The 24,352-nt window shown below is 35.4% G+C and overlaps 1 protein-coding gene across 5 annotated transcripts in view; it reads right to left on the minus strand.

Moving 5' to 3' along the window:
* RAP1GDS1 (Rap1 GTPase-GDP dissociation stimulator 1) overlaps nt 1-24,352 on the minus strand; it is a 150,642-nt gene that overhangs the window by 25,175 nt on the left and 101,115 nt on the right. For all 5 annotated transcript variants that reach the window (XM_046656787.1, XM_046656788.1, XM_046656786.1 and 2 more), the window contains 2 exons: nt 16,074-16,202; nt 8,671-8,796 (listed from right to left, as the gene is read on the minus strand). In XM_046656787.1, coding sequence (XP_046512743.1) covers nt 8,671-8,796; nt 16,074-16,202 — 255 coding nt within the window. The remainder of the gene's footprint in view (nt 1-8,670; nt 8,797-16,073; nt 16,203-24,352) is intronic.

A 24,352-nucleotide genomic window follows, 5' to 3' on the forward strand; every position in this document is an offset into this window, starting at 1 on the left:
ATGTATATGTATTTAAAAATAATGCTGTTATGAACATTCCTGCAATGGCTCCTAGTGCACATGTACACAACTTTCTGGAATCCAGTGGAATTGCTGGATCACAGGGTATGCATATCTCCAACTCAGCAGTTACTGTTCTCCGCAAGGTACCAATTTACACTCCCCCCAGCACTTACAGAGAGTTTCGGTGCTCCACACTTTCATCAACACTGGTATTATCAGACTTTCTGGTGGGTACACAGTGGTATTTTATTGCAGCTTTATTTTGCATTCCCTGATTACTAATGAGGTGAGTGTATTTTCATGTGTTTATTAGCCATTTGGATTTTATCTTTTGTCAAGTGCCTATTCAAATCTTTTGCACATTTTCCCACTGGGTTTTCCACATTTTTCTTAAGGATTTATGGCAGTTGTTATATATTGTACACATGAACCCTCCACTGGTTATATGTGTTGTAAATATCTTCTTCTCACCCACTGTCTTGATTTTCATTCTTAACGACGCCTTTCAAGGAATGGAAATTTATAGTTTTAAAATAACCAAATTTATCAATCTTTTCCTTTATGGTTACTGCTTTTTGTGGCTTAAGAAAACTTTCTGTATTCCAAGGCCATGAAAATATTAGTATCTTATATTTTAAGATAAACTTTCTGATTTTAACTTTCACACTGAGGTCAATAATCTATCTGAAATGAATTTTTTATATAGTATGAAGTGGGAGTGTGTAGCTGTGTCTCCAATTGTATTTTTTTCCATTCTAAGCACTGTTTATTGAAAAGACTGTCTTTTCCATATTGTTTTTGTGTGGCATCTTTTTTCGTTTCCTAATAAAACAAACATCTATTAATGTATCCATTTGTTTCTGGGCTATCCTGTTCCATTGGTCTTCTTGTCCATCCTTGCACCAATACCAAAAGGTCTTTTAATTACTATAGTTTTATCAGGATAAAAGTTTTATTATTGTTATGCAGTAAAACCAGTTCTGCTGCCTTGTTCTCTTTTTCGGTATCTTGGCTATTCTTGGTCTTTTAGTTAGAATTGCACTGAGTCTACAGACTGATATGGGGAGACAAAACATCATTACAACATTGAGGTTTCCAGTCTAGAAAGTGACATAGCTTTCCATTTATTTAGGTCTTCTTTAATTTCTCTTGATGATTTTATACAGTTTTCTGCCGGAGATCTTACATATCTTTTATTAGTCCATTCTTAAGTACTTAATTTTTTATACTATGGTAAACAATGAATTTTTAAAAATGCATTTCTAATTTTTTTGCTGGTATACAGAAATACAATGCTTCTGGTTTTTTGTTTGTTTCTTTTGGCTAGCAACTTAACTAAATTCTGATTAATTAAAAAAATTGATCGATAGATTCTTTTGGCTTTTTGACATACATAATCATATCATCTATGAATAATGATAGTTTTATTTCTTTCCTATATCTTTTCTTTCTTACTCTACTGCACTGAATAGTTCCTACAACACAATAATGAATAGAAGTGGGGATGATCCTTCTTATTCCCAATCTCAAAAGAAATGTTTTTTGTTTAACCATTGAGTATGAGGTTTTTTGTAGGCTTCTAGTATATATCCTTTTCATTCTCTTCTAGTGCTGGTTTGCAAAGAGTTTTTAAAAATCAGAAATGGATGGTTAAACTTATCGAATGCTTTTCCTGAATCTGAGAAGATCATATGATTTTTCGCCTGTAATAAGTTTTAATGTGATGAGTTATACTGATTGCATTTTGAATATCAAACTGCTTTGCATTTTCAGAATAAATCCAATTCGGCATGTTAATTTTTAAATATATTACTGGATTTGGTTTGCTAAAATTTGAAGGGGAATTTTATATCTATGTTCATGGTGAAACTGGCTTTTAATTTTCATTCTTATACAGTCATGTGTCACTTAACGACAAGGATACTTTCTGAGAAATGCTTCATTAGGCAATTTCGCCACTGTGCGAACATCAGAGAGTGCACTTACACTCTATACATGATGGTACAGCTTACTACACACCTGGGCCGTAGGGTGCAGCCTGTTGCTCCTGGGCTACAAACCTGTGCAGCATATTATTGGACTGAACACTGCAGACAATTGTAATACAATGGTAAATATTTGTGCATCTAAACATAACTAAACACTGAAATGGTACAATAAAAATACGGTATAAAAGATAAAAAATGGCACACCTGTATAGGGCACTTACCACGAATGGAGCTTTCAGTACTGGAAGCTGCTCTGAGGGAGCCAGTGAGTGAGTGGTGAGTCATGTGAAGGCCTAGGACATCACTGGACACTCCTGTAGACTTTATAAACACTTAGGCTACACTAAATTTATAAGAAAATATTTTTCTTTCTTCAATAATAAATTAACTTTAGCTTACTGTAAATTTTTTATTCATAAACTTTTTAATTTTAACTTTTTGACTTTTTTAGTAACAGCTTAAAACAAACACACTGTACAGCTGTACAAAAATAGTTTCTTTCTTTATATCCTTGTTCTATAAGATTTCTTCTATTTTTAAAATTTTTCTTTTTTTTACTTTTTAAACTTTTTTGCTAAAAACTAAGACACAAGCGCACACATTAGCCTAGGCCTAGCTCAGGATCACCAATCTCACTGCCCTCCACCTCCACATCTGGTCCCGCTGGAAGGTATTCAGGGACAATAACACACATGGAGCTGTCACCTCCTATGATAACAATGCCTTCTTCTGGAACACCTCCTGAAGGACCTGCCTGAGGCTCTTCTTGAGGGGGTACCACTCTTTTCAGAAACATGTCCATGGTGGTTTGCTTGGTTTCTTTCTTTTTTCCAACTTAGATTTGCTTGTAAGCAGATAATGCACCCTGAACATTCCTCTCTATTAGTGGAAACCTTTTAGTGTTGGGGTCCATGTTTTCAAACTTTTTAAGGAGCTTGTTGAGGTCTGCAAAAGCTTCTGCTAAATCCTTCACAGTGAATTTTCTTGCAGGTTCTTTTTCTCGTCCTGTAATTTCCTTTTCTCCTGCCTCTTCTTCAGCTATATGTTCCTGTTCCAGTTCCAACTCCTCATTAGTCAATTCCTCAAGAACCACCTTTAAGAATGCCTCAATGTCATCCTCACCCATACCCAGGTTAAAGTTGTTTCCATCTCAACCACAGCCTTGTTGATTTCTGCAACCTCCTCATCCTTGGCAAATCCTTGGAAGTCATGGACAAACCTCTTGAGTGTCTTCTTCCAGACGCCATTCATATACTCCTTGTTGACATCACCCCAAATTTAAGCAAGGCTTTTGATGTAGTCACAGATGTTGTAATCTTTCTAGAATTTCATTAGTGTCCTCCTCAGCTGCAGCAACAGCCTGGGAAAAGTCCTCCTTAGGACTTAGGCCTACTAAGGCCTTAAAAGCTGCTCTAACTCCTGGATCCACAGGTAGGATGACGGAGGAGGTGTTGGAAGGAGAAACACCACTTTGAAATTGGGATGAAGATCACCAGTAAAAGGAGGATGTCCAGGAGCGTTATCAACAATAAGCAAAATCTTGAAAGGCATGTTATCCTCCAAACAGTACTTCTCCATTTCGCTGGCACAGCAATTCAGGAGGGCATCTTGGAAGAGGAGCTGGGTCATCTATGACTTCTTACTGCTCCTGTAGTGCACTGACAGTGTGAGGTTACTGATGTGCTTGAAGGCCCTGGGGTTCTCACTGTGCCAGATCACAAAGGGTTTCAGTTTGTAGCCTGTGACACTGCCCCACAAGCAAGACTGTTATCCTGTCCTTAGAAGCCTTGAAACCTGGCATTGTCTTGGCCTCCTTATGGATGAAACTCCTTTCAGGCATCTGTTTTCAGAACAGGGAAGTTTCATCCATACTGAATATTTGCTCTGGCAAGTAATTCTCCTCCACTATCAGCTTATGTAGAGTTTCCAAAAATTCTCCAGCTGCCTTCACATCAGCACTCGCAGACTCACCACTCACTTTCAGGTTATGTAATGAATAACGATTTTTTTTTTTTTTTTTTTAAGATTGGCACCTGAGCTAACAACTGTTTCCAATCCTTTTTTTTCCCCTGCTTTTTCTCCCCAAAGCCCCCCAGTACATAGTTGTATATTTTAGTTGTAGGTCCTTCTAGTTGTGGCATGTGGGATGCTGCCTCAACATGGCGTGATGAGCAGTGCCATGTCCACGCCCAGGATCCGAACTAGCAAAACCCCGGGCTGCTGAAGCCGAGCTCGCGAACTTAACAACTCAGCCACAGGGCCAGACCCTGAATAAGGATTCTTGAATCGTTTAAACCACCGAGAGCTAGCAGTAAATTCAACATGGTAGTTAGGTCCAGCCTTTTCTTTCACCATTGTAAACTTTTTGCTTTGGCGTGATCGTCAAGGTGCTGAGAAGGATACCCTTCTGTGTCTGGTCTTCAATCCAGGTCATTAGAAGTTTCTCCAGGTCTGATAGATGCCCTTCTCGAATTTTTGTTAGTCTCATTGCTTTCAGTGAAGCAGACCCTTTAACAGCTTCCATCACTTTGTTCTTGTTCTTCAAGATAATGGGTGTGGTGCAATAAGACATGCCTGACTGGCGAACAATACCATCACTGCTTTTCCACCTTTACAGCCGTTAATCACTTTTAATTTTGTTTCCAGGTCAACCACTCAATGTGGCCACTTACTGGCAACATTAGCAGTAGATTTTGTATGGTTACGGGCCACGCGGAACAAAACAACACAAGATTAAATCAAGCACAAGAGAAAATGATGCGATCAAGAGATGCGGTAAACACGGGATGCATGAGGCTGCTGCTGGTGTAACATGGCACACTGTTTTACAGTGAACTTGTTTTAATAAGTAGAAAGAGTACACTCTAAAATAACAATAAAAAGTATAGTAAATACATAAACCAGTCACGCAGTTGTTTATTACCAAGTATTATGTACTGTACATAATTGTATGAGCTATACTTTTATATGACCGGCAGCTCAATAGGTTTGTTTACACAGCATCACCACAAACTTGTGAGTGATGCACTGTGCTATGATAGCTCTGATGCCACCAGATGATAGGAATTTTTTAGCTCCACTACAATCTTATGGGACCACCATGGTATATGCGATTTGTCATTGACCAAAACATCATTACATGGTCCATGACTGTATTGTTTTTGCTGGTATTTGGTATAAAGGTTATATTAGCCTCATAAAATAGATTGATATTTGTTTTTCCTATTCTCCAGAAGAATTTAAGATTACTCAGCTTTTCAATTTCTTCTTGTGCCACCTATACTTTACAATGTATTGGTATCAAATTGTTCACAACATTCTCTTAATAAGATCTACAGTGAAATCCTCTTTTACATTCTTGATTTTGGTTGTGCCTTCTCTTTCTTTCCTGATTAACCTTACTAGGGATTGATCAGTTTTATTAAGTCTTCTCAGACACAATATTGACGAGTGTATGCTTATACTGCATTACATATTTTCTGTTGTATTAACAGCAATATTCCTTCTTCTTTGGGTTTACGTTTTTATCCCCTCAATTCCTGAGATGAATACTGAGCTCACTGATTTTAGCTTTTTTTCCTTTTCTAATACATTCATTTAAAGCAAAAAAATTCTAATTTCCATCATTCTTCTTTGATTCTTTTTTGATCTCTGAGGTATTGGAAGTGTATTTCCTGATATCTAAACTTACAGAGACTTCCTAGTTATCTTTTTATTATCAGGTACTAGACCATTCACTTAGGTCAGAGAACATAGTCTAAGACTGCAATCCTTTGAAAGTCGTTGAATCTTCTGTCATGGAAAGTATACAGGTTTTTAAATGTTTCATGTGTACTTGAAAAGAACGGGCTCTGAGGCTGGGTGGAGTGTTCTAAAATGTGTCCACTACATCAGTTTTCTTAAGCATGGGATTCCCATTTTCTATCCCTATTGTTTTGAATCTGCTTGTTCTACAGATTACTGAAAGAGGTATTACAATCTCCCATGATTTTTGCGGATTTGTCTATTTTGCTTCATATTTTTGGGGTAATGTATAATTTTTATAGCTTCCAGGTGAATTGGACCTTTTGTTCTTAAATAGTCAACTTATCTCTAGCACATCTTTTAATTTTAAAGTATATTTTATCTGATATTAATGTAGCTACCTCAGCCTTCTTTAGGTTTGAATGATGTATTTTTCAATTTTCCTATTCTCAACCTTTTAAATCTCCTGGTACTTAAGTTTTGTCTTAAAAAGTATATTTGGCTTTTTAAAATTCAGTCTGCAACTGGTCTTTTAGAACTGGCCTAAAGCATTTAGGCCACATATAGTTAATGTAATTACTGAAATACTGTCATAAATCTGGTTTTTTTTTGTTTTGTTTTTTTTTTTTTTGCTGAGGAAGATTAGCCCTGAGCTAACATTCTGTTGCTAATCCTCCTCTTTTTTGCTTGAGGAAGATTAGGCCTGAGCTAACATCTGTGCCAACCTTCCTCTACTTTATATGTGGGATGTCACCACAGCATGGCTGATGAGTGGTGTAGGTCCACACCCAGGATACGAAACTTCAAACACCCAGGCAGCCAAAGCAGAGCACACGAGCTTTAACCACTAGGCCACAGGGCCAGCCCCCACACCTAGCATATTTTTTATGTCCTATTTGTACCCCTGTTCTATGTTCCCCTTTTTTTCCCTCTCCTGTTATTTTGATTGATGGGGTATTTAAAAAAAAACTTTTCATAAATCCTCCCATTAGTTTGGTTGTTACATGTTGTTTTTAAACATTATTTAATGGCCACCTTAAAAGTTGAGATTATTGAATAATCAGAATCTAATAGTACTGTCTTTCAGACAATGTAAGGGTCTTGGGACTTTTTTTTTTCAGGAAGATTAGCCCTGAGCTAACATCTGCTGCCAATCCTCCTTTTTGCCGAGGAAGACTGGCCCTGAGCTAACATCTGTGCCCATCTTCCTCTACTTTACATGTGGGACACCCACCACAGCATGGCTTGACAAGCAGTGTGTAGGTCCATCTCTGGGATCCAAACCAGCCAACCCCAGGCCACTGAAGCAGAACATGTGAACTTAACTGCTGGGCCATTGGGCCAGCCCTTCTTGGGAGTTTTTAACTCCTTTAACTTCATCCAGGTTTGTATACTCATTTTGCGGTATATTTTAAATTATATACATATACATTTTAAACTTCACAATAAACTGTTTTTTTATTTATATTTTCAATGTTCATGAGATTTACCTACATATTTGCTAGTTTTTGTTTCCTCTTTTTATTCTCCCTTGTATCTATAACCTTCCTCCTGGAATAATTTCCCTTCTATTTCACAAACACCCTTTATAATTTACTTTAGTGAGGGTATACTGGTGGTGCACTTTCTCAGTTTTTAACCTGAAAATATCTCTGTTTTGCCTTGAGTTTTGAAGGGCATTTTCCTGGGTTTAGAATACCAGGTTGGCGCGTATTTTCTTTCAGCGCATAGAAGATGCTGTTTCATTGTTCGGACTTTCCTTTGCTCTGGAAAGTTAGCTGTCAGACAAACTGTTGTCCTTTTTAAGATCGTGTTTTTTTCCTGGCTACTTTTAAAATTTTTGTCACTGATTTTCTGCAATTTTAATATGATGTATCTAGATGTAGATTTCTTTTTATCATGTTTCAGATTCACTTTGCTTCTTGAATCTTTGGTATTTTTCATAATTTCTGGTAAATTCTCTGCCAAAATTTCTTTAAATATTGCCTCTGCCCTCTGTATCCTTCACCCTTCCTGGGACTCCAAAAAATGTACTATGAGAACTTCTCATTTTATCCTCTGTACCTCTTCTTCTCTTTTATGTATACGGGTTCTTTTCTTTCTCTTTACATTTCATTCTGAATTTCTTCCAATCTATCTTCCAGTTCACTGGTTCTCTAACTCAACTATACTTAATATGCCATTAAACTCATCCATTAAGTTCTTAATTTTAGTTGCATTTTTCAATCCAGGAATTTCCAATTGTTTCTTTTTCAAATCTGCTATGTCACTTTTTATAGTTTTTAGTTTCCTTCTAAATTTTTCAAGTTTGCTTTTAACTCTTTGAACATAATAAGCATACCTGTTTTGAGTCAAAGTCTAATATTTCCAGTATCTGGAGATTTGCTGCTGTTGCCTGTTCTTTGTGCTGGTTCTTGCTCACAATGCCTTGTCTCCTCATGTGTCTGGTCCTCTTTGATTATGTGCTACACACTGTATTTGAAAAATTATTTATATGGGATGGTTTGCTTGCTCTGGTTGACTCTCATTCCTAGGGTGTATCCCTTAAGATTTTTTGCCCAAAGGTAGGAGTAGTTTACCAGTGTCCACACTGATGGCAGGCCTGGGACTCCAACTTTTACCCCCTTTGCCTTGAAAGGGTACATAAAAGGAGTTCAGTCTCTCCACTGCCTTTTCCACACTGTACATAAGAAAGTACAAGCTACAGAACCATCTTTGCCAAGATTTTAAAATCAAAGGAACCTGGAAAGTAGTTTGGGCCGATGTAAATATAGTTATGGAGTAGACAATGTAGCTGAAGTTAGAGATACCAAAAATAAAATTCATCACATCATTAATAAAACAGAGAAGCGTTTTGAGTTAAATAGCTGGCAATTAAATAATATTAGAAAAAGCCTACATAATCAAAAATCAAGAGGCACATTTATTTTCTCACCATTTTCTGCCAATGGAGCAAGAACTTCAAAAATCATTTCCCTCTTATCATGTTCTATTTGTTTCTTGAAGAGTTTTACCAGCTCTTCAGCAATATTTGTACTGGCAAACTGTTCTTTACTTGACTCTGCAAAAAAGGGGAAAATTCAGAGTAAGCAAACAAAATTACACCCAGAAATTGTTTTCTGTTTACTTTCAATACTTGGTCATTTTATACCATTCCTCATAAATACAAACACTCTTTACTGCAGGAACAATCAAATTTATTTTTTAATGCCCCTGAAAATAGAAAATGTCTAAGGCTTTAAAGAAAATGTTCTGATCCAATTATATTCAAGGCTATAAAAAAATGTTCACTAGCATAACATATAGGTAACCATAGTGACAATAAAATTACTAAATTACATATTCATAGTTTCAGGGCTTTTAGTCAAAGAAGAAAAATTACTCATAATAGACTGCATTTTACATGGCTGAATTAAAAGCTGACTTATCTTATCTTTGTACCATGAAAGTGGTATGCTTTTGCCTTGGCCCTGACATGCCTACTATTACGGGTCAATTCTTCACATGTACTCGGGGTCTCATTCCCTCTTGCCTCTTCAGCATTTCCACTATCCCCTCCTCACTCTAGAGCCTCACCATGAGCATTTAAATATGCTTTAACATTTCTCAAATCAAATTATTAAAAACCAACATCTTCCCTCTACTCCACTTTTCTTCAACTACCATCCAATCTCTGTTCACTTTCACAATCAAGTTTCTTGACAGCTTTGTCTACATACACTGTCTCTACTTTCTCAACTCACATGCCTTCCTAAACCCACTTCAAACTAGTTTTGGCCCCGTCTACATTCTGCAGTCTCCTTTGCTTGCTCCTCCTCTTCCACCAGACCTCTATAAATTCCAGTTCCTTGGGACTTTATCCTTTGGTTTCTTACCTTTTTGGTCCTTCCTCTCACCCTACGCAATCTAATTCTCTTTCATAGCATCAAAACAGCACCTTGTGTTGATAGTTACACAATTCTATCTCTAGCCCTCTTCTGGACTCCAGGGTACTTATATAACTGGCTATATGGCATCTCTATTTGAATATCTCTCTAGCATCCAAACTCAACGTCTAAAATGGACTTCTGATATTACTCTGAAATCTGTTCTTCCTCCAGACTTCTGTAACTTGGTAAATGAACACTCCATCCATGCAGGCAGAAATCTGGAAGTCATTGCTTGCTGCTTCTCACTCAACTCTACATCCAATGAACTGCTAAGGTCTACCATTCTGCCTCCAAAATATACCTGAAATCCATTTCATTTCTTTCCTCAATTTCTTTTGCTGCATCAGATATCCTATTAATTTATCTGGAAGTTTCTTTCAGAGAATTGTAACCAAACCCAATCTAGATTTGTTTTTTCTCTGTTTTAGAGGCACAGCTGAAATCCTGGAATTTCTCTTTATCATTATCTTGATGAATCCCTTCTTCTCCTTCCTGTACTAGGTTACTCTATTATCTACATCCTTTCACCTTTGCTTGTTTTGTCTTGGTGGAAGCATCATCCAGCAGCTTCCTAGAAAGCTACCATATACTGTGTATAGGAGGTAAACATTTTGAAATCTTGACTGTCTGAAAATGCTCTTTCCCATCCAGAGTCTAAGCTTCTAATTAAATTAGTCCCTCACCTCATTGCATTATTTTCTCATACTAGTAATTATCCTAATTTATAATTATATGCTTATTTACTTGTAAATTTATTGAAAATGTATATTTCCATCTCATGCACAGCTATAAGCTCCTTGAGGGCAGGCACAGTGTATATTATTTTAACTACCACAGGGAGAGTGTACGGTATAGTGCCCAGTACATAGCAGGTGTTTACTGATTGAAGGACTGTGTGACTGAATGAACAAGTAAACAAATACAAGAGCTGGGTTCTGCTCTCAAGTTTCTGGTAAATCTCTGTCAGTTATTAAAAAATATTGTGAATTCAAACTTAAAAGAGAAAGGAGAGACACAAATTTTAATATGGCTTAACACAGTTTTGATTCACTCTACTGTAATACTGCTTGTGGCACATGTACTAGATCTATGCCAAAATGATGAAAACCCATTGCAAGACTCATAAGTATGACTTGCTTAGTGCCTAAAAGGGAAGAGGGGTGGAGTGTCTTTTTCAGTAAGTTACTTAAACCCTCAGAGATCACATTCTACGAATGTCACCACACCTTACCCTAAGAGGAGGTTAGTCTGATGTAAATAAGGATCATTTAACTCCTGTACATTGTTGGTTGCTCTTCTGCTTCAGAAAACTCTTCAAATGGAATGAATTTCAGAATTTCAGAAAATCATAGGTAAAGCAGATAGACACTGTCACTTACCTAGTTATTTGCTCTTACTCTCTTTTCCAATCCATATTCTATTCCCTCAAACACTTATTAAACTGAAACTAAATCACTGCTGCTAAGTAATTCAGGCCATTTGCCAGCACAAGGAAACAATCCACTATGATTAATACAGGGATTAAAGAACAAAATCTGTACTTATTCTGCAGGTGGATACAGAGAAAAGACAGCATGAAGTATGATTTTGACACTATATTTGAATTAAATCTCATGGACCCTTAACAGACCTTTCACAAGAAGCTTCATTTTTTAAGGGTTTATTCTTATCAAAATCATACATAAGTTAGTCCTAATACTCATATTCCCAGAAGAATCCAGTCCCCTCTCCATTACTTCTTCCTCAGAAGCAAGCACATAAAGCCCTTTTAGTTAATTCTATGGTTTTTACCTCCATATCTTTAAATAGCATATTTGTATTGCCACTTTTTAATTTTTTAGTTTTAGGTTTTTTTTAAAGATTGGCCCTGAGCTAACATCTGTTGCTAATCCTTTTTTTTTTCTTTCTTCTGCTCCCCAAAACCCCCCAGTACATAGTTGTATATTCTAGTTGTAGGTCCTTCTAGTTCTACTATCTGGGACGCCACTTGAGCATGGCTTGATGAGTGGTGCTAGGTCCGTGCCCGGGATCCGAACTCATGAAACCGTGGGTCACTGAAGCAGAGCGTGTGAACTTAACCACTCGGCCACACGGCTAGCCCCTAGTTTTAGGTATTTTTTATTGACTCATCACTATGAAAGATGAGGCATTAGCTTTCTTTTTCTCCTGTCTCTACCACACTTTCCATCTTCTCAGTGTAAGTATTCACCCCAACTCCAGGAGCCTTCTGACTTGTTTCAATCTAGACGGGTTGCTCTTTGAAAATAAGCCATTTGGGGCTCTCATGTCACCACACTACTAGGAATTCCTGTTTTCCTGTTAGATCTCTTGTTTCCTGATTTCTATGTAGTCTTCTTTCTTAATTAATTTTTTTTTTCTTAAAGATTGGCACCTGAGCTAACAACTGTTGCCAATCTTTTTTTTTTTTTCTGCTTTATCTCCTCAAACCCCCCTGTACATAGTTGTGTATCTTAGTTGCAGGTCCTTCTAGTTGTGGGATGTGGGAGGCCACCTCAATGCGGCCTGAGGAGCGGTGCCATGTCCGTGCCTAGGATCTGAACCCTGGGCCGCCGCAGTGGAGTGCACGAACTTAACCACTCGGCCACGGAGCCGGCCCACGTTCTTTCTTAATTTAAATCCCTTGTTTTGGTAGAACACATCTTCCAGTGGCTTCCAGAGGAAAGCTATGTAGAATATCAATTTTCTGAGACTTGCATGTTTGACAATGTCATTACTGTAACCTCACACTTGACTGATCATTTGGGTATAGAATTCTATATTGGAAATAATTTTCCCTCAAATTTTTGAAGGCGACACTCCATTTTCTTCTGGTTGCCAGTGTTGTTTTGAGACATCTGATGTCTACTGATGTACATCTTTTGTATGTAATTCTTTTTTCTCTCTCTTTGGAAGTTTGTAAGATGTTCTCTTTGTCCCCATTATTCTAAAATTTCACATTGATGTGCCATGATCTAGGTTTATTTTTATCCATTAGGGTAGGCATTTGATAGACCCTTCCAATCTGGAAAATTGTATTCTTTAGTTCTGTGATACTTGAGCTATTTGGCAACTTCCTCCTGTTTATCTCTGTCTAGAACTCTTCATCTGATCCTCTATCTATATTTTCTCTTCCATTTTCCATTTCCTTGTTTTTTGCTTTACTTCTGCAAATCTCTCTCCAAACATTTTATTGTCTTTCATTTTAGCTTTTGTGTTTTTAATGTTCAAACTTTTTTGTTCTGTTCCTTTTCTTTAAAAATAGCATCTTGTTCTAGTTTTGTGCTTACACTATTTTTTCTCATTTATCTGAGGATGTTTGGTTTTTTCCTACCCCGCATAGTTTCTATTTCCTCCAATTTGCCTTTTCCTATTTATTTCCTTCATCATCTTGCGTGTGAGAGGCCGTCCTTCCCTCTCTGGGTGTCTGGCATTGATTAAGAACTGGGATTTAGAAACTGACTAGGAGCTAAAGCATGACAGGTGTTGCTGAGTGCAAGATTCTCCGTAGGGTGGTCAAAGGCCCTTTTGCAGAGAAAACCCAACGTAGGCATCTTGAAGTCTATGTTCTGGAGGACAAACACACTACCCACATTGGGGTTCTCACCATTAGGTCTATCTACTTTCACTCAATCTGTTTTTGGAATGGTACTTGGCACTTCTTACTTTAACTTAGTCTCTCCTCCCCAGTCTACAAACACTCTATTTTTAGTCCCTCCACAGAATAAATATAGTCTTCTACTTAGATGGGGAGGGGTAGCTACCATAAAGTGTGGAAAGGGAAAGAGCGTTTAGAAATCTTTATGCCAACAAATCCTGAGCCTTTTGAAGATTCCGAAAAGCAAACTGGTTAGTTCTTGGCTTTCCAATCCAGACTTTAGATTTCAGAGTTTTGCTAAGTGAGCTGTTGCTTCCCAGGTCCTAAAATGTTTGGTGTTCTGCCCTCTCCTCCTCCCCAACCACTTCCTTGAGGATTTACACCTTTATTTTTTTATTTTTATTATTTTTTTTGAAGAAGATTAGCCCTGAGCTAACTACTGCCAGTCCTCCTCCTTTTGCTGAGGAAGCCTGGCCCTGAGCTAACATCCGTGCTCATCTTCCTCTACTTTATATGTGGGACGCCTGCCACAGCATGGCGTGCCAAGTGGTGCCATGTCCGCACCTGGGATCTGAACCCTCGAACCCTGGGCTACCAAGAAGCAGAATGTGCGAACTTAACTGCTGCGCCACCGGGCCAGCCCCGAGGATTTACACCTTTAAAAAAGAATCCCTTTACTGCAGTTTTAGTTGGCTTCCAAAAGGGAGTGAAATTAAGTGCAAGTTTTCATCCTAACATCTCTTCCCCCAAAATACTAGTATTGGAAGCAGAAAATTTTACTTATAAAAGATTTTGGAGCCAAATAAATAGGTGGAAAATGCCATTCTGCTCAATTCATAATGTTAAATAAGATGCAAACGCATGAGAAAATTGTGAATATACAAAAATTATATGTGCACATAAACTAGGACTCAAAGAGAACAACAAAAATGCAGAGTTGCATTTTCCTTTTCTGCCTCCAATTCTGAAATAAATTGTACTTCTTAAATTATTTTATATCTTGTCTTTAAGCTATTAGATATCTTTAGTGAGCAAAACCACAGAATTCCTATTTAACATTTTTATTAAAAAATTTCAACAAAAAGTAACTCTAGCATTTAGTAATACGTCATATTCAGAAGTGTGTGATATGAACTTGATATTTACCTGTGTCAATAAAAATAATACTATATGATTTGTTAACTCATGGGCAATAAAGCCAACAGTGAAAAGAGAAAAAGTTTAAAGCCAGAACTGAAAAAGGAAAAAGAGAAAAAATTGGGGGGCATAAATGTTCTATTTCAGTGTTGATGTATAACCTAGCTATTACGTGGGCATAACAGACTCATGATATAAACTCTAGAAGTCTTAGTAAATAAAGGAGTATTTCTCTTTGATCCTTTTTCCTCCAAATGGGGTAAAGGCAGTAACAGCTGGGAATAGAGTATAAAATTGGGTTGAACTAAATTGGGTTTATATCCATCTTTTACTATAGACCGGGAAGGCGAGGCTGAATTGAAGTGGTCTATGCAACCTCCCAAAGACATCCAGATACCTTAACACAGGCAACTCAAATTAAATGGCGTTTATCTTTCTGTGACAAAGATTATGACATTATCAGGGATTATATAACATGACTTCTGTTTTATTTCTATGAACTATACTAAACACAAACTCCTACATTCCATTTTAATAATGGAAAATAATAACTTGTGAAACAGTAAATGAATGTTCTTTCATTCTTGGTCTCACTTGAATTGTGGAAATAATGAGACAGTATTAAAAAGAAGAAAAGCAAAGGAGGAGAGAAGACAAGAAACATTCACAAACACCAGGAGACGATCTGTTGAATAAGAAGGACTTTTCAAAATTAACTCTGATAAATAACCCCTGTTCCCTTACCTTGAAGTCAAAGCAAAAGTAAAGTACTGACATCAAGGTTCAATGTGTGTAAGGACATGAGCTTTCAGTTAAAAAATTTAAGGTCAGACTCCTGGTGCTTCTGTTTATTTATATATAAAATGAGGATAATTAACAGAATTGATTTATTTATTTGTTGTAGCTATTATATTTAGCTATGACAAAACAACATTTGGTTTCACTGTTGCCATAATAAACAATTTATTATGACCATGGTTGTGGGGTAGATTCAGACCAAGAGCTGTAACTTTCTATCAAGAATCACAGGAAGGAAGGAGAGAAAGAAGAAAGGATACTATACATGACACAGAGGAAAACAAAGCAGGGAAAAGAGATGGGGTGCTGGGGTCATCATTCTTCTTCTCTGTTATGTCTGGGCTGTTTCCAGCATCAGTCTGTTTCTGTGTGCCTTCTGATTTTCAAGGATTTTGCACATTTTTTTCTAATGTTGTTATAAATACAATCTTATGAAAAAGTCCCCTATCATTTTTAGGGATTTTGCAAAATGAGGCAGAAGAACCTTGGTCTGCTAGATTCCTTTTCACTTGATAAGCAAATAATTTATATAAAAATGTAATAAATTATGAAGTCTTTTATTTTTGCCTTAGAAATACTTGATTTCAAGAACATTCCTAATGTAAGAATACTAAAGTCAAGTGGAGATCATTTTAAATGTTCAACTCTATCAAATAATATACAAATGTAAACTTTAAACCTTAATACATAAAACAGGGAAGCAAAGTAGCTACAATCATAAGATATAATTGGATCTACTTTAATATTGAAGCAAATGTCTACAATGCTTCAAAAAAACCCTAATATAATCTAAGTGTATTTCCAGGTTGTTAACATCTAAAGGAAAATTTAAGTACATTAATAAGTTAATTACGTTTGTAGTTCATAACTAGGACTTACCAAGCTCTGCTAAATTGCCAAATGCAACAAGACACATTTCTGTAAGAGCTGCATTTTGGCAGTGGATGCCCAGTAATTTCACTAAGGTAGGAATAACACCCATATTGATAAGCTGAGCTTGAAGGGAATCTGTAAAAACAAACAAACAAAAAAAAGTGTTTATGTACCAAATGGATATTAGTAAGAAGAAACCACCTCTTATTCTTCTTATTGCAAACTACTACTATTTCAACTACAGTAAAGCAAGATTAAGTTCATTCATATAATTGTCTTGAAAATTTTTAAGACATTAGTTCAGAAGAGTTGAGTTTTGAATCTTTTCAGTCATTAAAAGAAATTTAGAAATGAAAATAATTCAAATAATACATCAAATCATTATTCTTTTAAAGAACAGGGCATTATATCTTTACAGAGCAGGCTTTAAATATGATTAAATAATTAAACATTAGCATTGGGTTTTAAGTGAAAAGACAAAGTAACACTTGCATTATAGGAAATCAGAGTATATGAAAAGCATTAAGAAATAAAGCAAGTTTAATAGAGACCAAGAGAGAAGACAAAAATCTTAGAATCCCTTAAAAACAACTGCTTCACAATAAAGAATTTAAAGTATATAATACACAAAAATCATTCTTTGATTATTTGCAGCAGAATGTTCTTTGATGACTGCTAGAAAGGAAAGTAGTTTTCACAAGGAAACGAATGGGTTACTTAAAAATATTTTTCTTTTCAAAGTTTTATTTAATAATAGTGACAATCATCTTAGTAAAGAAAGGAAAATTTGGCTTGAGAGATGAAAAGAATGAGGTCAATATGTCTTTATCCTCATTGTTTGCCTTCATTTTCTAAGAAACTACTTTAAAACCTGGTTTTAAATTTCATATGCCTTGAATTTCCACAACGGCTCTTCATGAACAATCAAATACCTGTAGCAAAGTTGAAGGTGAATAAACCAAAATGAAAACCAAAAGTACCACCTCTCAGAATAAGCTAAGAAGAAAGACATGAACACTCACATGCCTATGCAAATACTATTACTGTTAATAACAGGTTCAGCCAAAGATATAGGAATGCTTTCGAAATTTTTTCTTTTTAAAAACTTATATGCCATTTCAAGCTAACAATTTTCTCCAAATTCTTTTAAGTTACTTATTGGGAATCTAAAGTTAAAAACCTGTTTCTTACAAAACACATTCTCCTCATAGCATGCATCCCTCGACAGTTTGCCTACTAACCTCTTCATCACTCTTTATAGTTCCTAACCTAGAGATATAGAGTTGGCTGGGTGATTATCAGAAAAGAACACAAAGGCAGGGTTGAGCTGTCTCACACACCAGGTGATTACTTGCCTGGTGGTCTCTGTAGTCAATTTTTCCTGCTATTAGACTGAAGAATGAGGAGATAGCCAACAGAGGCTATCGGCCCTGAAAACTGATGCTTGGGTAATTACAAACATAATCTGGTTTAGTTGTGGGGGCCCATCTATACTAGAAAGGGGCCTATTACCAAAACAAGATACAGTACAGGCCTGAGAAAAAGGGAAGTTTACATTTAGAGTTCAAATAGTATAAAAAATTCAACTTCTGCAATGTAATTGTGAATCTGTTCTAAAAGAAGATAGAAATAAAAGAATATAAAAAAAGAATATATTGAACTAAATGATTTGCTTTTATGCTTTTGATTTTTTTCTATACAATTCAGCAATTAATGCATGATTCATATATTTATAGGCAAATACTTATGTTATAGGGTATAGTATTATACCTATGTATTCTATTGGCAGAATCTTATATTATGTTATAGTAGTTATAGTGATCATGTACCAAGAAGCTTTCCAAGTTAGGAATTATTTTGATTACTTACCAGTAGATAGAGTTCCTTATTATTGGATCACCTTTGCAGATCCTTGTTCTTTGGCAGTATTTTTAACTTTGTTTATTTATTCATTTTGACTACCTCTTCAAATACTGCCGAGCTGTTGAATCATTAAATTTCAGGTACGTAAGCGTGAGCACTAGCGCATGCATTGAGTGTGAGTCAAAATCTACGATATGTCTGCATATATGTAAGCATCACACACCCCCTCAGTACTGTTGGTGCAAACTATAAAAACCCAACAGTCCAGGGACATCAGAGGAACAACAGATTTCATGAAGGAGATAGCTCAACAGGAGAATCCCACTTAGAAGATCATCCTGTTCTCCTAACTTGGCATCTCTACCACTTTCTCAGACCACTTGTACAATATTATGAATTTTGGTTCCAGGGAAAAGGGACACAAAGTTAAGAAATGTTGCAGAGTTTCATACAATCTGTGGCATAAAACTTGAAGCAGTAATATTCTAAATTGTGGTAGATCAGGAGAAAAAGTAGCATAGCCTAATGGCATGTGGTGTGAATCGGCATAATCTATGAAAATTACACTGCTTCGTGAAATGTGTCTTAAAGCTATCCAGGAGCCAAATTAATTGTGTACTCACATACAACACATATACCACACACAAGCAAAGAGAAATATATAGTCATCCATTGGACAGACTAATTTTGGACCACTTTGGTGCTTTCTTTTATATCCTCTTGTATGATGCTAACACACACAAGAAATTATAATCAAATAACTCTAATGTCTGTTCCTACCAATTGCAGAAAAGTCATTCTCCTTGGATATTAAAGGCCCAGAAGAGGAAAAAACCTTTACTCAAATAGGTTGATACAAATTTTCATTTCAAGAAAAGCAGGCATCCTAGAACATGGTTCTCAAAGTGGGGTCCCCAAAACCCTTTCAGAAGATCATAAAGTAAAAACTACTTTCATAAAAATACCAAGATTTTATTTGCCTTTTTCACTGTATTGACCTTTGCACTGATGGGGTAAAGACAATGGTGGGTAAAACTGCTGGGCTTTATTACGAACCCAGTCAGTGGCACCAAACTGTATCAGAAGTCATCATATTCTTCACTATCACGCAAAATAAATGTGATTCTTCTCAGCAATTTTCTTAACTTTGAAAAGTTATTTTTCATAAAAATATTATGTTAACATATAATGGGTTTTTTTTTAAAATGTAATACTAAATAATTTAAAAAATTATCTCCATTTTAATTTCAATACAGTAAATATTGATAGAAAAAACCATATATATAGACAAACATTCTTTTGAGGTCTTCAGTAATATATAAGCATCCAAGAGTCCTGAGACTAAAAATTTAAGAACCACTGCCAAAGGATTACCTAATTTTTATAGGAGATGGGGAAAAAAACATGGAGAAGAGATTCTGAAATTCAGTGCTGTGCTTGGCAGATGTGATAACAGAAAAAAAAAGAAAAATTAAAAGCATGGTAGGAATCCTACATTTTGGTGCTCAGATATTTTGAGCAAAATTACAATTAATGAAGCATTTGAACATCTCATTTTACTTATTTGAGTAGAAACCCTCGTTAACCTACGAGAATATGCCATGATTTGGTCTGTTTGCCTATTTCAGTAACAATTTAGTATGTTATAATAAATAGGTTTTTTTTGGGGGGCGGTTAAGTAGAGGTTTTGTTTGTGTGGAATAAATTAGTATTAATTCTTCTCGCTCGCTGGAAGCAAATAGATTAATAAGTTTAATCACTTTTTCTTCTTGCCTTAGAAAAGCTTATGAACGGACTTTAAAGGATAGTAGCTGACTCTTATGCTATATCATGAATGGTATCAGGAGTATGACTTATCAATCAAAAACTAACTGGAAGAAATTCCTAGAACAAGAAATAGTTCACATTCTCTAGATACATTTGAGAGAGTAAGAGAAACAATGCAAGACTGAGATTTTTTTGCATCCTTCAATGAATACCAGCAATTCCAAGGGAATGCTTATAAGCTCAACAAACACAATTCACAAAAATGCAACCCAGGCCTGTACACAGCAAACACTTATGTGTGAAAGACAGTCTTTAGACAGCACAATGTCATAAACGTCTGAAGACTTAACAACTGCTCCTGACACACATTACAGACAAATATTGACCAAAATACAGAATTACAAAAATTACATAATATCAAGATGACACAGGCCCTACATGATCTATGGGGAGGAAGAGGAAGAAAGGCACTGAGGGGGTGCAATACAGATGCATATACAAAGAGATATAAGGCAATCAACGCATGCGCTGGTGTGAACACTTACCTACCTACATTTGAATTTCAATGGTTCCAAGTTCTTCAGGTCACACTCATGGAAACTCCAAAGAATGGAGATCTGGAGAGAAGATCTCAAGTTGAAGAACCTTTTTCCCCCTGAGTTTTAAGTTTAATGTTTAAAAACATTGGCATAGATAGATTATAGGTCCAGAAAAGTATGCCAAGAATTCCAGTAAATTGAAGTTATGCTGATCAATTACTAAAAAGAATATGTTTCTTAAGAAAATTATAATGCATGTTTACCTTATTCCTAAGAAAAGGCCCTTATAGACAATGTTATAAATTTATTAAGCTTTTTGCCAAACAGGACTTGATGAAACTGTTTCAAAATAAGACACAGACAATTCAAAATACACAGTCTCTACATTAGTATGTATATTATTCATAGTATAAGAGTACAATATTCTATCTATTATAGGTTTGTATAAAAACTCTCTCTACAGTCAAATGAATTATATACAGTTTAAACAATAAAAACAAGCAAATATAAATCTTGATGAGAAATTCTAATAAAAATTGGGTGAAAACCATGTTGGCATAATAAAGACTGAAGAAAATTGCCTTGACTAATGGCACATCTATATTTCCAAAAAAGGATATAAAAATTAAAATTAGAAATGATGTAACTGTGAAGTAGAACTTGCAAGTTTAAGCAAGTTGTAGCTCAATTATAGTATTGAACTGTTTACTGACTTAAATACTGTTACCAAGAGCACGACTGGTGGTTAAAAACTATACGTACACGTGTGCAGGTACAAGTAAGGACATCCTATTCAGTTATTTATTACTTAGTAACTTTTTGTTGATTGATCAGGAAAGCAGGGAACTTGTATTCCAAACCTAGTGTTGAGCATATAAAACTAAAAATATTCACGTGTTTAAAATTAACTTCAAATCAATTATTTTAAAACCCCTCTACACAAAACATGCATTAAATGTTCTGCACCCAGATTACCCCTATAATTTAAGGCCCAGCTTATACATTTCAATGACAAATAGAAATTTCAAAGGGAAAAAAAAGAATCAAGATTCATTAGTACTGAGAATATCGGAGGATTAAAACAATACATTTATATATTTCTTGCTTTCTACAAGTTAACAATGAAAAATGGAAAAGAGAATTTCAAAGTTTTCTTCTGGGTTCTGAAAGTAAAAGAGTGTCTACAGAGCAAAATTTCCCTTTTGCAAAAGTTCTAAACATAAATGACAAAAATTACATGAATGAGTATAACGTAAAACAAAAGCAACAACAAAAACCCCAAAGCAAAAATCACAAGAGGAAGGAAAAATGCTTTATCATTCATAGGAGGCCTACCGATTTACTGTTCTCAATCCGATGACAGCTGCAGTGATTATGTTTTAGTCTAGTAGACAATTTTTTCCCCTAGACTCACTCCAGGTTAAATTATTTCCTACAGATCAACTCTTGTTATAGTGGATACTGCAACAAGGGAAATTTCTACAGGTATGTCTACTCTTATTAAAGAAAACTCTGTATTTTCATCTCAGAAAGAAATTGGTCTTTTGAAGGTAAAAACTTGTTTCGTTTTGTTTTTAGAAGAGGACAGGACTACTGGCAGCTTAAGCAGCTCTTACTGGGAGAAACAAATCCAGTCTCTGCTCTCACATGGCATTGCTGAAAGGGCACACCTACAGTAAGTCTAAATTTAAGCCTAAATTTTTATATGGCAAATTAAGCTAAATGCCAGGTTAATTTACATCAAAACATGTATAGCTTACAAACAAATGGGTTTAAAAACACAAAAATTCTTTGTTTTACAAAAGGATTTACTGGCTTTAAAAATACAAACATTATTAGTTACTCTAGAACAGTACTATGATTAAGTAAGTTTTTACACTTTAAAACTACATGAAAGTTACTTGCAACATACCAACTGTGTTAACAAGATACATCTACACAACCAAAAGATTTCTGATTTCTAGCCAATACCCATTTTTCAAAGTGTTTAATTTAAAATTTTTTCAGTAAATAAAATATAGGCAGTTTGGTGTTAACTGAATTTTACTTGCAGTTAGAAAACAGGATTACAAATTTTTATGCAAGTTAATTTATATACGATACTTTTCTGCCTTGAGTTTCTCTCTGAATGGATACTTTAAGTGGTCTAAATTAAAGATGCACCAATATTTGGCCAAAACCCATTATTCGTCTCTGCTTTTAGCCTCAGCTCCCAGAAGGCTTTACACCTGAATGCCTACTTCATTACCATTTCTGGCACCTACAAACTTGTGCATGGTCAATAATCACATGCTTGATACCATCATATTTCAACCAGTGCAGTAACATTAATAATAAAACAAAGCCTGCTCTTTCAGTTTCACTGTTACTTTGAAAATATTCATTTTCAAACACTGGTAAGCATTCTATGTACAGAGAAAAATACCCCTATGTGCTTTATATGTTGAAATTCCATCAGTCTGTTGAAATGTAAATGTATATTTACATTGCAATATTAAAATGTGGCAATAACTAATGATGGTGAAAACCATTCAAATGTAAGAATTAAATCAAGGCAGAAAAACAGAGGTTAGATTATTCTCGTTAGAATTTATAAAATAAATGTTAGAAGCCATTTTTAATTTTCAGTTATTTAACTCCATTCAAGCCATGAGTCTTTCAAAAAAAAGGCCAATTTGGGAATTCTTTAAATGTTGTGAAGATGAGTTAAAATCAGAAAGCCAACTCTGCCACCTCAACTTTTCACTATAAGGACAATCTCAAAAACAATATTCAGTAACATCTATGATTACTCATCTTCAATCCCGACATAAACGCAAAGAAAGAAAGAAAAACATGTTAGAGAATGAGGAACCCAAACATACTGTTACCCTACTGTCCTCAGTTAAAACTGGGTATCTATTTAGTACCACAGTGCTAAACGCACTAGCATGATCACAGGAACAACCTAGAAAACTGACAATGCTGAGAAAGTGTTATTTCTGCAATATGAGGCCAAACTCTAAATCATTAACAAAAAAAAATACAACTATTTCATTTTTTTGTGATAAAATTTCAGATTCTTGCATTCAGAAGTTCATTCTATAATGGTCAAAGCTGAATATTAACGTCAATACTTGACCATGTGGAACTAAACCAAAATGTGCATTTGGTACATCGCTACTAAAAACCAAATTCTTAGCCTGTCCATTAAATAACAGCATTATTATAGTAACCGCTTAGGAGGATTATGATGAAAACCTAACCTAGATTAACCGGTCAATTAATAGGCAGACTTAGCAGGAGCCACAAGAACAACTAAGTGCTCTGCCCTTCAGTGAAGCAACTTGTTTAAACGACATCTGTAGCAGAACTTCACGAATGCAGCCTGCTTCAGCAAACTGACAGGGAAAATTCAGAAATCTTCTCACAAAGAGAATAACGGTTAGGAAAGAAAGAATTCCAACTTTTTTTTTTTAAAGCCTAAAATCTCAGTTGCAGAATAAAAGTTTTCAACACATGTTAACACCCCAGAGTACTTTAATTTAACAGACTTGGCTTCAAACCATGTGAACTTAAAAGTACATCCCTCATGCCTTTATAAACAGGGAAAAAAATGAACAGAAAATACACTGAAAATAATATATTGAAAAATTAATGCAATTAAGAAAAAAAGGAAAATCAATTGCAAGGAGAAAATTTTAAATTTTAAATGTTGTGTTTTTTTCCTTAGGCAAAAAGTTTGTAGTATTTAGAAAATATGTGGAATTAATTAGCTTGTACTGTAGTGAGGAAACTTTGGAAATAGTTCCTCACTCACACAAAGAAAGTCCTTTTCTAAACATCCAAGATCTAGAAAGTGTTCTTTCTTACTTGTAATAAAGTAATACCAAAACATAAGGAAAAACAAGTGCTCAGGCCAAATGACTTTTTTAATCAGGATTATTCCTTATTAATTTCTATTCTTCCTATTTTAGGTATAAACAAAAATCAAGTAAGCCAAGTTACTGGACTGAGTTCACTAGGAAAATGAACAGTATGATTAGAATTGTGAAACTGTTGCTATTGGTTGAAATGAAAGCTGCAGCTAAAATTAATTACATATTAAGTGACCTTTAAATTAGAAGAGAGAAAATA

The sequence above is a fragment of the Equus quagga genome, chromosome 3 (assembly GCF_021613505.1).
Source record: "Equus quagga isolate Etosha38 chromosome 3, UCLA_HA_Equagga_1.0, whole genome shotgun sequence".
Classification (NCBI taxonomy): Eukaryota; Metazoa; Chordata; class Mammalia; order Perissodactyla; family Equidae; genus Equus; species Equus quagga.